The 11967-nt window shown below is 50.7% G+C and overlaps 2 protein-coding genes across 5 annotated transcripts; one reads left to right on the top strand and one right to left on the bottom strand.

Annotated features, from left to right (window-relative positions):
- Positions 1 to 999: 999 nt before the first annotated feature.
- znf330 (zinc finger protein 330) lies at positions 1000 to 4958 on the bottom strand. 3 transcript variants are annotated; one of them, XM_048971111.1, is made up of 10 exons: positions 4834 to 4958; positions 3669 to 3797; positions 3405 to 3424; positions 3164 to 3234; positions 2743 to 2819; positions 2494 to 2620; positions 2308 to 2412; positions 2168 to 2214; positions 1959 to 2076; positions 1001 to 1590 (listed from the first exon to the last, which is right to left on the bottom strand). In XM_048971111.1, exons 2-10 carry the CDS (start codon positions 3786 to 3788, stop codon positions 1361 to 1363), a joined length of 915 nt encoding a protein of 304 aa, XP_048827068.1. In that variant the 5' UTR covers positions 3789 to 3797; positions 4834 to 4958; the 3' UTR covers positions 1001 to 1360. The 3 variants fall into 3 exon arrangements, with proteins under 3 accessions (XP_048827069.1, XP_048827068.1, XP_048827067.1); XM_048971110.1 differs by having other exon boundaries at positions 4734 to 4873; XM_048971112.1 differs by lacking the exons at positions 3669 to 3797; positions 4834 to 4958 and adding an exon at positions 3617 to 3644 and having other exon boundaries at positions 1000 to 1590.
- LOC125704941 (RING finger protein 150-like) lies at positions 4902 to 11967 on the top strand. 2 transcript variants are annotated; one of them, XM_048971107.1, is made up of 8 exons: positions 4902 to 5016; positions 5120 to 5732; positions 8130 to 8380; positions 8841 to 8912; positions 9780 to 9862; positions 10083 to 10179; positions 10421 to 10631; positions 11653 to 11967. In XM_048971107.1, the coding sequence occupies exons 2-8, from the start codon at positions 5285 to 5287 to the stop codon at positions 11769 to 11771; spliced, it is 1281 nt and encodes a 426-aa protein (XP_048827064.1). In that variant the 5' UTR covers positions 4902 to 5016; positions 5120 to 5284; the 3' UTR covers positions 11772 to 11967. The 2 variants fall into 2 exon arrangements, with proteins under 2 accessions (XP_048827064.1, XP_048827066.1); XM_048971109.1 differs by having other exon boundaries at positions 4961 to 5732.

The raw sequence follows: 11967 nt of genomic DNA, 5'->3' as shown, positions 1-11967 counted from the left end.
TGCCACACCACGGTATCGCTGTGCGTGTGAGTGGGGACTCTCACTGCCACACCACGGTATCGCTGTGCGTGTGAGTGGGGACTCTCACTGCCACACCAAGGTATCGAGCGGGGGCTCTCACTGCCACACCAAGGTATCGGGCGGGGGCTCTCACTGCCACACCACGGTATTGCTGTGCCATTTTCCGCTGTCTGTAACTGACCTTAGTTCCACAAAACACCAGCGCTAGTTATGACATTCTTTTGATACGGAAATATTACATTTAAATGCTTCAAAATCGTAGTGAGTGGTACCATTCTGAGGGTGAAATAGCACTTCCTTGCCGTACAACGAGTTACGAGACTGAAGCAGTGTCAAGTCCGTAGTGTAACAAAGGGTTAGGCAGAACAAAGGATTTTCATATGCATTTTACATAAGGGAACGTATACTTCACGCGATCGTTCCAAACATACGCCATGAAGTGCTGTTTGGAGAATTTTGAATATATATTTTGTAGTTTATAAAGTCCATTCACATGGGGATGCTGTTTACTGCAAACGATGGCAACATATTGTCACCTGAAAGTACGCCCAGAAAAAAAGTGCCCTCCGGAAATGCTTCCATTGCGTTGTGGCCATTTGCAGTGCATTTCCGAAGCTGCGACTGTTTTCTGTATTTGCAGTGCATCTATGAATGAGCAGCGGGTTTGTAAAATGTGGTTCACATGTAATCATTTTCCTGAAAGTGTTTTCTGAATTTCTATTACATGTGTGTTTATTTTGAATTGCACTGGGCTCTCGGCCACCATACAACAGACCTGCAAAAAGACAAACACGCAGGATCACAATCTCCCCGATATTTATTCATTGCTTCTCCACTCATGTTCATAAATATTAAGCACAATTTGGCGCCACCACTTTGACTCTGCACTCATGCACTGAAACAAAGTAAAAATCCAGTGAGATTATATTTTACACACACACACACAGATATATATATATATATATATATATATATATATATATATATATATATATATATATATATATATATATAGTATATTCTCAAATCTTTGCCTGACATTCACAAAGACGACTACAAATGGTCTTACAATGTCACATGAGCATAAACCGGACCAGAAGCTGACAGCTACAGGTTAGATGTAATCTCCTAAGCATTGACCTGTGTACACAGGATCTCCGGTCTGACTGTAACATAAACAGGGACCTACAGGAACAAGGGTCCTCGCTGCTTTAGGGACAAGCATATCTAGGGGACTCTGAATGAAGTATGTGAGGTGAAGAGCTGTGTGTTTTGGCCGGCTGGCTCCCACGGTCGCTTCTCCCTGATGTGGGGTCTCAGTCTTCGCGATGAAGACTCCTCAGAGATTAACTGTTGCCAAGGACTTAGCCATCTCACTATCCGACTGCTCATCCTCCTCCTCTTCATCCTCCTCGAGGTCGTAATCCTCTTCGTCGTAGTCTTCATCGGCACTGTCTCCCTCCTGGTCCTCGTTGGCCCCGGCAGACAGATTCTTCCAGTAGGAGTCATAGCCCGAGGCCTCAGACCCGTCGTCCATCCCACTCTGACGGCCGAACTTCACGGTGCGAGCTGTATGGGAGATCGGCACCAGATATTTGCATGGGAGCCTGACAAGCTGTCACTGACCCCATACTCACTGGACATGCTGAGGATGCCCCTCCCCTCCCAAATACTCACTGGACATGCTGAGGATGCCCCGCCCCTCCCAAATACTCACTGGACATGCTGAGGATGCCCCACCCCTCCCAAATACTCACTGGACATGTTGAGGATGCCCCGCCCCTCCCCTCCCAAATACTCACTGGACATGCTGAGGATGCCCCGCCCCTCCCCTCCCAAATACTCACTGGACATGCTGAGGATGCCCCGCCCCTCCCCTCCCAAATACTCACTGGACATGCTGAGGATGCCCCGCCCCTCCCCTCCCAAATACTCACTGGACATGCTGAGGTCTTTGGTTCCCTGCGTTTCATGGCCGCATTTGGGACAGGGGGGTGCCTTCCCCTTCTCCTGTTTGAACACTTTACTCCGCGTGTGATCGTCGCAGAAGCAGGCCTTCAAGGAAGAAGATGCCGTTGTTAGGGGGGCGTGCGGGGGGGAGATACGACAGCAGGGGGAAGAGAAGGAAGCACCAACACGCATTTACCTTGCAGCGCAGACAGGAATGCTGGCCGAGACGGTTGCAGGAAACACCTACAACAAAGGGGATAAAAGATCAGAGGCAAGGAGGGGGGGCCACACGCAGGCAGGAGCGAGAGACGGGTCCGAGCAGGACACTTCACGCACATTTGAACGTTTCAGCCTCCAGGACTTGGCAGCTGGCTTGGTGTTCAAACTGGTCATCCTCACACAGGAAATTCTGGCAGAAGGAGCAGCGAAATATCCTGCCCCCTGTGGTCAAGAGGAAGACAGGAAGTGTCACTCTGAGCACAGGCCCCCTGAGGCAGCAACGGCACCGGACGCCCTGCTCACCGTGCTCCCACACGCTGCGGTCGCACTCCACGCAGTCGGCGTCAGACAGCGGGCAGCTGCAGGCGTGGCTGCTCAGGCACTTCCTCCCGTGGCAGACCCACGCCTCACAGAAGTCACACACTGCCCCCTAGAGGTGTCAAATGTAAGCAGCGGGAATGCCAGTAATATTCACCAACAAACCACCACATACTGCGCAGCTAGAACACAAATGCTAAAGTGTTCAGGTAGTGTCTCCACACCACGACTTACCACCATGGCGAGGCCAGTGCTGTGCATGCCGGGGTGTTTGATGACACAGTCAGAGGACTTCATGCATTTAGTCTTCCCTTTACAGAAAACAAAGGAGAAGCTTCCATTTTCAACAAGGACGCTTTCTGAGTGAAGCATAGTGAGCGCTCACTCATGATGAATATTAGCTGAACCGGTTAAGTAAATTTATTGCATTACATAAAGGGATATTTTGCATTAAGAGACTGATGTGCAGAAATTCTGGGAAAAGTGACCTGGGAAGTGTCTCAGAAAACAAAAAAAATCCCCAGAGACATACCGGAACAGTACTGTGAAGTACATTCTGCTACGAATACATACAATGTGCAGCCACAACTAATTCGTTATGTAAGCACAAGTAAAACGGCAGCATGGAAACAGACGCAGAGATTTACTGCCTCACCGCACTGAGCGCACATCGGCAACTTCTGCACAGAGGCACAGAAGTAGCAGAAAGCCCGATTCTTCTGCCGCCTGGACAGTAAAGGAGAAGGGAATCCTCCGTATAAATGCAGGGAATCAACCGCTGATGTCTGAACATCCTTTCAATTCATGACCATCACAGCAGAGCCATAAAACAGATTTTTTTTGTCAACATATATTCTCTGAGAACTGAAGAGAATCATTTAAAAGGAATCACTTACCTTTGGCACTTGTCACATTCCTAGAAAACAGAAGATTGGTGGGAAGGGTCATAAACCTTCTAGATGAAGACAAAACTGTAAAGTGACCTGTACAGGCTCCTACAGTGCAGGCTGTATAATTTTACCACAATGACCTTCTAGAAAAAAAAGAATTGCATGCATTCCCTTGTGAACTGGGGTGGGACAGTTACTGTCACTCTAAGAGAACGTACCATTGACGTGTTGCTGGGGTGGGACAGTTACCGTCACCCTAAGAGAACGTACCATTGACGTGTTGCTGGGGTGCTTTGCCACATCCACATGCTCTCTGTTGGCGCGAATTTGCTTCTCCCGCTCCTTTCGGTTTTCGGCTTTTTTGCGTGCACCTGTCTTCTTCTTCGGCATCCTTCGCAGCTGGAAGATGTGAAACCAGGGCAGCGCGTGACTTGGCAAGTTAAGTATCTGTGTCTGTGTTTGGGAGGGAGTTCAAATCCATGGGCCAGCAGAGTAATGATGACCCAGGGATGCCGCCTGACCTGAGCTCTGAACCTAAAACCAGGTATGGCATGTGAAAACCAAAGAATTCCTATACAACCCATACAAACGGCAAAGAAGAGTATCTTAGGCAGCAAACAGGAATCCTCATACAAAAACGACACAACTGGGGACACACATTATCTGCAATATCTTGCAAGGTTTTCCTCAAAAATAATCCTGCTAACACACTACTTCAGAATAATGCTACATAACATCGAGAATATAAATTGCCAGTCTCACTGTCACCTTCATATATTCACTGTTGTCCTTAAGCTATACAGCGAATTTACAATGTATAACATCCAGTCCATCCTTACTGCAGCAGGGATATCTAACCATCCTGCAGCAGCTGGGGTTACGAGCTCGGCAGTGATAATATTACTCTGCCGGCCACAGGATTCAGCCGGACACGGCCGCAGATGCCCGAGCCACTGAGCCACACGTCGCCTAGGGACATAAACAGCAGCCAGAGGCCGGTCCTCGGAGTTTTATTAGTCTAGTTTATTATATAACCTTTATGGGGTGAATGCGAGCTCCGTCCCCCGCGACCCCGACCGGGATAAGCGGTTTAAGCATGGGTACCAGCACGATAGGTGAACGATGTAAACCATTTTACTGCCTCACTCAACAGATGGTTTTAGACGATGCAACGGCGTGCACCATTTAACACACATCCAATTTTAGAAACATAAAATAAAAAAGCCAAGTAACGTCTTCCTACAGAAAAGTACAACACGGGGACAACACCTTCTTTAAGTACTGCTTCACTTCCCTGTATAGCAACTACAGTTCTTAACCTGGCGTCGTACACACCTTCAGTCAATACTGTCTGTCCTTCGTTTTGTCTTTAATAAACAGATATCATGCAGTCAGAAAACTATTTTGTGGTTTAAACATGACACGTTAACGTTACCTCGGGTACCCAGCACTCAGCACCTGTATAAAAACCGCCGACCCCCACGGGGAACTGACACGATGCACTTCCGGTCCGCTTTGTCTACGCTCCGGGTTGTGACTAACAGCTCGGGCATATTCGGTTCCTACCTCTGAGAATGCCTTCGCCAGCCGATGCTAATACAGCCCGTCTTTGAAGAAGGTACGGAAACACTTATATAAACTGTCGGAAGGATACATTTTATTATTTTTTTCTTGTTTCTTGTAGAAGTAAATAAACATGAAGTGTAACTGATCTCCCCTAGGTGGCACTATCGGACCCCCCCCTCTCCCCGAACACAAACAGAATTCTTGACGCTGGAAGCCGAGCTCCAGTCAGGGACTGCGGCGTTTTATGGGAAGCCAAGTAAAAATAGCAGTAAACCAAACTGGTCCGGAAGGTATTTACGGTGTCCGGCCACGGCGCTGACATGGCTGGCTCCTTGCTCCGAGCCTGCCGCAGCCTGGCCCTGTCCTCCTGGCTGCTCTCCTTTTGCTTTGTGCGTCTGCCGTGCCTGGACTTCACCGTGGCCGAGAAGGAGGAGTGGTACACGGCGCTGGTGAACATTACGTACCGGGACCCGCGGAGCTCGGAGCTGCACACGGAGCGCACCGAGTGCGGCCGCTACGGGGAGCAGTCCCCGAAGCAGGAGGCCCGCGGCGTGCTGGCTATGGCCGTCCAGCCGCGGGACCGAGAAGCGTGCGAACCCGGAGCCCGCTTCGCCGTTCCGCCCCACGCCGCCGCCTGGATCGCCCTGATCCGCCAGGGAAATTGCACTTTCCGTGAGAAGATCCGCAACGCCGCCAGCCAGAACGCGACGGCCGTGGTCATCTTCAACGTGGGCTCCACCAACGAGACATTCACCATGCCCCATCCAGGCAAGTCGTAAACCTACTCCACCCCTAAGCCACAGCACCCTGAGCCGTCCTCACCCTAACCGTGACCCTAAGCCACAGCACCCTGAGCCTTCCTAACCCTAACCCTCCTCGCGTCCCGTTCAGGTCAGTGCGCTTCTGCATTTGGGGTCTGCTTCCTAACCGTGATCTAGCCCCAACCCTCCGTTCCCTGCTCCAGTCTTGACCCAGTGCTGGCCATTCGCTGCTGTTACCTGTGTGTTTTAACTAGTGGTTGAAAGTGACTGTGGTGTAACTTCGATTTGTAATGGATTAACATAGGGATGCTATTGGACATAAACCAAAGCGGCCGGGCTTTTTTTCGCCCCTCTGCCTGCTGCATAGCCTGCTCCAGATTGACCGAACCACGCTGTCATTTAATCTGCCTGCATCGATTGACGCTGTAAATGAAGAATCTGGGCATCTGGCCGGTCGAGGCTTGCGGGGGAGGTTATTCTTGGACTGACCGCATCTTATCTTACTGCTGCCGCTCTGTCTGCCTGCCTGCCCATCCGTCCTGTGCCTGGCTTCCCTTTATAATCTCCTTTTATTTGCTGACCGCTGTCCCTTACATGCCGATAAGCTGTCAGTGAGGTCACTGTTTGATCCGTACGGGTTTGATTGTAAGACCGTCAAGTGTTGCTTTGGAGTTAATAAAATATTTATAGCAGGACATTCAGAAGCTTCTGTACTGTAGCTCTAAATGACCAGTAGTCTTATTTAAATGAGAGGAAACATGGTTTGTTTTTAAATTTGGGGAGCTGCCAGTTTCTCTTAACACTGCCAGAACTTTATGGTGACATCAGATTTAAAATAAATTCTATAAGGGAGTGTGAGGGATCTTCCAGCGAGCTTCTGCAAACCACATGCTGACCGGCATTTTCCAGGTCAGATGAAAAACTGGTAGGAGTATTCATGTGTAGAATTCCTGCAGTAAATGTGCACAAGTTTAATGGTTACTTTGCTTGTGTTTGATCTTACATTCTTTAAGAAACTAAGACCCTTGGAAATGTAAAAAGTGCAGTGATGTGTGTTAATTTGGCATTTTCAGCCTGTGGGCTGTTTGCTCGGAGAGCTGGTGAAATGCACAGTAACTGTTTATTTACATGAAATCAGACTTGCTTTTCTGTGTTTCACTTACCCATTGTATTAACTGAAAGGCAAGGCCTTTCTGAACACGCTGAGGCTCTCCTTAATGCTTTGTCTTTCTGAAAGCCTCAGAATCTCGCACTGGGGATCTCCCTTGGCGTGACGCCTTTATGAACGCACTGAGGCTCTCCCTTTGGCGTGACGCCTTTATGAACACACTGAGGCTCTCCCTCTGGCGTGACGCCTTTATGAACGCACTGAGGCTCTCCCTTTGGCGTGACGCCTTTATGAACACACTGAGGCTCTCCCTTTGGCGTGACGCCTTTATGAACGCACTGAGGCTCTCCCTTTGGCGTGACGCCTTTATGAACGCACTGAGGCTCTCCCTTTGGCGTGACGCCTCTATGAACGCACTGAGGCTCTCCCTTTGGCGTGACGCCTCTATGAACGCACTGAGGCTCTCCCTTGGCGCGACGCCTTTATGAACGCACTGAGGCTCTCCCTTGGCGCGACGCCTTTATGAATGCACTGAGGTTCTCCCTTGGGGTAATCCCATTCCGAATGCACCGAGGGCACTGGGGCGCGCTGGGGTGTTCCATGGGGGTGGTGGGGTGCAGGAGCGTTCAGGGGCGTAGGGGTGTCCTGGGCCGTGGCGAGGCGCAGGGGAGTTCTGGGTGGTGCTGGGGGCACATGTCAGGTTCCTGCTACCCTGCTACGTGTTCGGTTACATAAACATGAGAGCTGAGTGTGTTGGCTTCGCATGTCGGGCTGGGATCACTGTTGCAAGGAAGGACAGTCAGCCTGGCTGTGAATATCACTCTTGGGTGCGGCTGATGTGGAGTTCATGCCTCACTCTTCCATTAATACTCTCACATCATTACTCTCACATCGCTATTACTCTCCTATCACGTAATTCCTCTTCACATCATTACTTGTCATAATTATACTCTGACATTTTTATTCTTGTATGACATTCTTGGTCTTCACATAAATGGTCTGGCATTCATACTCCTCACTTGGATTTTATGCTTTTTCCTGCCAACTTGCGATCATCTCTTCATTCTCTGTTTATTAAACCTTGAATGCTGCCATCATAAAGCCTTCCTGTGCTGGCCTGGCTTATTCATTCCATGACTTGAGGTCTAAAGCTTAATAGTATGTGCCCCGGCTGAGATGGATAGGAAGCCCAGCACCAGTGTGTGTAGCTGCTCCCGGCCCTGCGCCTCTGTTCTCGGGCCATTCGTCTCAGGTCCTGCGTCTCAGGTGCTGGCTGCCCTCCTTCTCTGCACTCAGGCACTGGGGACATCGTGGCCATCATGATCCCCGAGTACAAAGGCAGGAAGCTGGTGTCCTTGTTGGAGCAGAACGTAACCGTGACAGTGCACATCGCCGTCGGCACCCGCAACCTGCAGAAGTTCGTCAGCCGCACCTCCGTGGTCTTCGTTTCGATCTCCTTCATCGTGCTCATGATCATCTCCCTGGCCTGGCTCGTCTTCTACTACATCCAGAGGTTCCGCTACGCCAACGCCCGTGACCGCAACCAGGTAAGGCCCGGCCTGGCCTCCAGCAAAGCCCCGGAATAATGTATCGGTGACATAAGAGTGACTGCTTGGTGCTTGCTGGGAGTCCGGAGATGATAATAGATGGGGCAGCTCATGGCAGCCTTTCCTTTCTGCTTCATTTCCAAGACACAGCAAGTGTGCTGTCACCTTGTGGGTGGCTGATGGACCCCTGGGCTTTGGCAGATCCCAGTTCAGTGACTCTATCTCTTTTAGCTCCACGCAGTGTGTTCATGCCGTTCATTCTGTCGCGCATGTTTCCCTGAGATATTTCAGTGCTTGATTTGTTGTTTTGTTGTGTAACAGCAAGTCGTTCTCTCATTTTCTATGACAATGTTTGCAGTTGCATTAGAGTTCCGTAAAATTGAGCTGCATTGGACATAATAGTGCTTGAACTCTGTTTGTACCTGCCCCCCCCCGCCCCCCCCGCCCCCGTCCCATGCAGAGACGCCTTGGTGATGCAGCCAAGAAAGCCATCAGCAAGCTACAAGTCCGCACCATCAGGAAAGGAGACAAGGTAATGGCCTGGTTGGCTCAGATGGGGTCAGGTTGAGTGGGAGCTGTGCTGGCCCGCTGTTAGCATGTCAGCAGTTAGCTTATGGGTGGTTAGCCATTAACGTATTGGCCGTAGGCCGTTAGCGTACTGCTGGTTAGCAGTTAGCCTATTGGCGGTTAATAGTTGGCGTACTAGCAGTTTACCGTTGCCATATAGACCTCAGTGTCTCTCTCCTTATGAAATATGTGAAAGATCAGTCTTCAACTGGTCCACATGCTGCACTGTAATGCCATGTGAGAATGTCATCATGGTGACTTTACGTGTTGCGATGATGGTTTTATTGCATGTTATTTATATTTATGTCATGTTCAGCTGTGCCATAAGGGGAGGGCAGCTTCCCCATGTTTAGCACTATCCTGCCAGCTGGTCACGTTATGTTTACGTTGTGTTTACATTATGCTTGCGTTATATTTACGTTATGACGCTTTCCAGCCACGCCGAAACAGGAGGGCAGCTTCCCTGTGTTCAGCACTATCCCGCCAGCTGGTCACGTTATGTTTACGTTATGTTTACATTATGCTTACGTTATATTTACGTTATGACGCTTTCCAGCACTATCCTGCCAGCAAGCTGGTGACCAGCTGCTTATTTTGGTCGGTAATGTTGGGTCTGCAGCTACACAGAGACTAAAAGTAGTGCTACTGCAGTCATTTCAGTATAATTATAGGGTAACTAAGGTCGGCTCCTCTGACAGGCATCAGGAAAACGCGTAACCTGTGGGTTTGTGAAACATCATGAAGTCCATGTTACAGCCGCATGTTTCCCCTTCAAACTGACACCCAGTGTGACGGACTTCCTCTACATACTGTACACTGGCTCTCATTACAGGAGACAGACCTCGATTACGACAACTGCGCAGTTTGCATCGAAGGCTACAAACCCAATGACGTGGTTAGGATATTACCATGCAGGTAAGGCGTGACATTCCCCTTTCCCATCATGCCTTACTTCACTGCCTACAGAGCGTCTGTTGTAGCGCCTCTGTACTCCAGCAGCTGGCAATCCTCCCAGTCTAAGCTGCTCACCGTCTGTCCCACCGGTTTTCCATTTTGAATGTTCGTCCCTGAGAATTGCCCCTTCACCCCTGAAAGTGCCCCTCCACTACTGAAAGTGGCCACTTTCTGTTCCCAGGCACCTCTTCCACAAGAGCTGTGTGGACCCTTGGCTGTTGGAGCACCGCACGTGTCCAATGTGCAAGATTAACATCCTCAAGGCCCTCGGCATTCCCGTATGTCCTGTCTTCCTGTCTGTCTGTCCATCTCTCTCTCTCTCGCAGTACTTCCTCATATATCCCCCCCCCACCTGTCCTCTCACCCTGGTGTGGTGTCTGTTTCTCTCTCTCTCACCCTACTTCATATGCTCCCCCCCCACCGCCTGTCCTCACACCCCGGTTGTGTCTGTCTGTCTGTCTGTCTCTCTCTCCCTCCTCACCTTGTCTATGACGGTGCCCCTGTCTCTCCTCTCCCCAGCCCAACGCTGACTGCATGGACGACATCCCCCTGGACTACGAGACCTCGGTCGGGGAGCCGCCCACCAGCCTGCCTACCAGGTCCAGCAGCCTCACCCTGAACGAGAGCTCCGTCATTCTAGACCCAGCAGTGCGATCTGTCGGGCTCCCTCGCCTCTACCGCGACTCGGAGCTGCTGTCCCAGGCTGGAGAGCGCCTCATGATGGCCAGTAGTAAGTGTGTGGGCTAGCAGGGGGCGTAGTATTAATTCATTATGTGTCTGAATCCTGATCTGGTTACGCACTTCTTGGTGTCGGTGCAGAAACGTTACCATAGACCAGATGTAGCTAAAGCTCAGGTGTTCAGATTTTGCGCAGATGGCGCTGCCTGAACGTCTGACGCCTGAACAGCCTGTCCCGACTTGTACGTGCGGCGGGAGGTTTGAGCCTGTTTAGTCTGCTGTTTCCTCTCGGCTGAGCATTCCCCGGGGGGGCCAGCCGACTTTGCTTGTGAATGCGGTGTAGGTAATGTAGCCTTTGTCAGAGTGCTGCCTATAGACACGGCTCTGTTTGTTTCGTAAGGCTACATGTGAGGCGTGAGTTCCCCTTGTGGAAGGGACTTTTAAATTGCTCAGGGGAAAAAAAAACACAAGGTCCATTAAAAGCAGGCTGGCCAATCTGTTCACTTAGGGCTGTACTTTCCGGTGGAATTACCTGTGTGAAACAAGGCTGCATTTTCCAGTAATGGCAGGCGGCCCCTCTCTGGCATACAGTGGATTTAGGAAATTTCAGACGTAGAAGAGAAGCCTCACTCAGACATCTGGTCTCCAGGGCCTGCCCTCATCATATGATTGGGTGGTTTTGCAGAAACATGTAGGGTTGGTTCTTAATGATTCCCTCTGCTGCTGAAATTCCTGAAGCACAGGCGATGCTTCCCTGATGCCCCATTATGGTCTCCCCACTTGACTGCATATGTGGCTGTAGTAGCTCCGCCCTCTTCCTCGGTCCTGCAGCAAGGGAGACCCCCTGGGCGTCCTGCCTATGCCAGCACCCTCAATCCTCGCCTGCTGCTATTGATTAGCTAGCATTAGTACCTTACTTTAATGACAGTCATTCACATGTGAATTTGCTTGTGCTTCTCTCGTGAATTCTCCGTCCTCGGAGCGCATTCTCAAACTCCGTCCTGCGAACAACTCTTACAGTGGTAAATTGTGGCATGGTGTATTCCCCCCCCCCCACCCCATCCTCTCCCCAGGTGATCCACAGTCTGCCTCTAGCAGTGACCTGGATGACTCCTCAAACCCGCCCTTGGAGGCCGGCCTTTCTGACCTGGAGCCAGCCTCCACTCCAGCACCAGAGGAGGTGAAGTCCTGAGGCGCTGCACGTGCTCGTCGCCCGCGAAGGGAGATGCACTTTAGTAGAGGACGTTAGGCCGGTTTTCCGTATCACTGCTGGGTCTCGCTGGCCGTGTGGAACCAGAACTCCATCCTCACTCAGACTGCTGAGCCGCCCTGAACAGTATCCGGCCCCCTCTGACCCGGATCCCCCCCCGAAGTCTGGAATGCCGCCG

This window comes from Brienomyrus brachyistius, chromosome 12 (assembly GCF_023856365.1).
Source record: "Brienomyrus brachyistius isolate T26 chromosome 12, BBRACH_0.4, whole genome shotgun sequence".
NCBI lineage: Eukaryota > Metazoa > Chordata > Actinopteri > Osteoglossiformes > Mormyridae > Brienomyrus > Brienomyrus brachyistius.
Note: the sequence above shows the minus strand (reverse complement) of the source record. Positions and strands in the feature narration are given on the sequence as shown.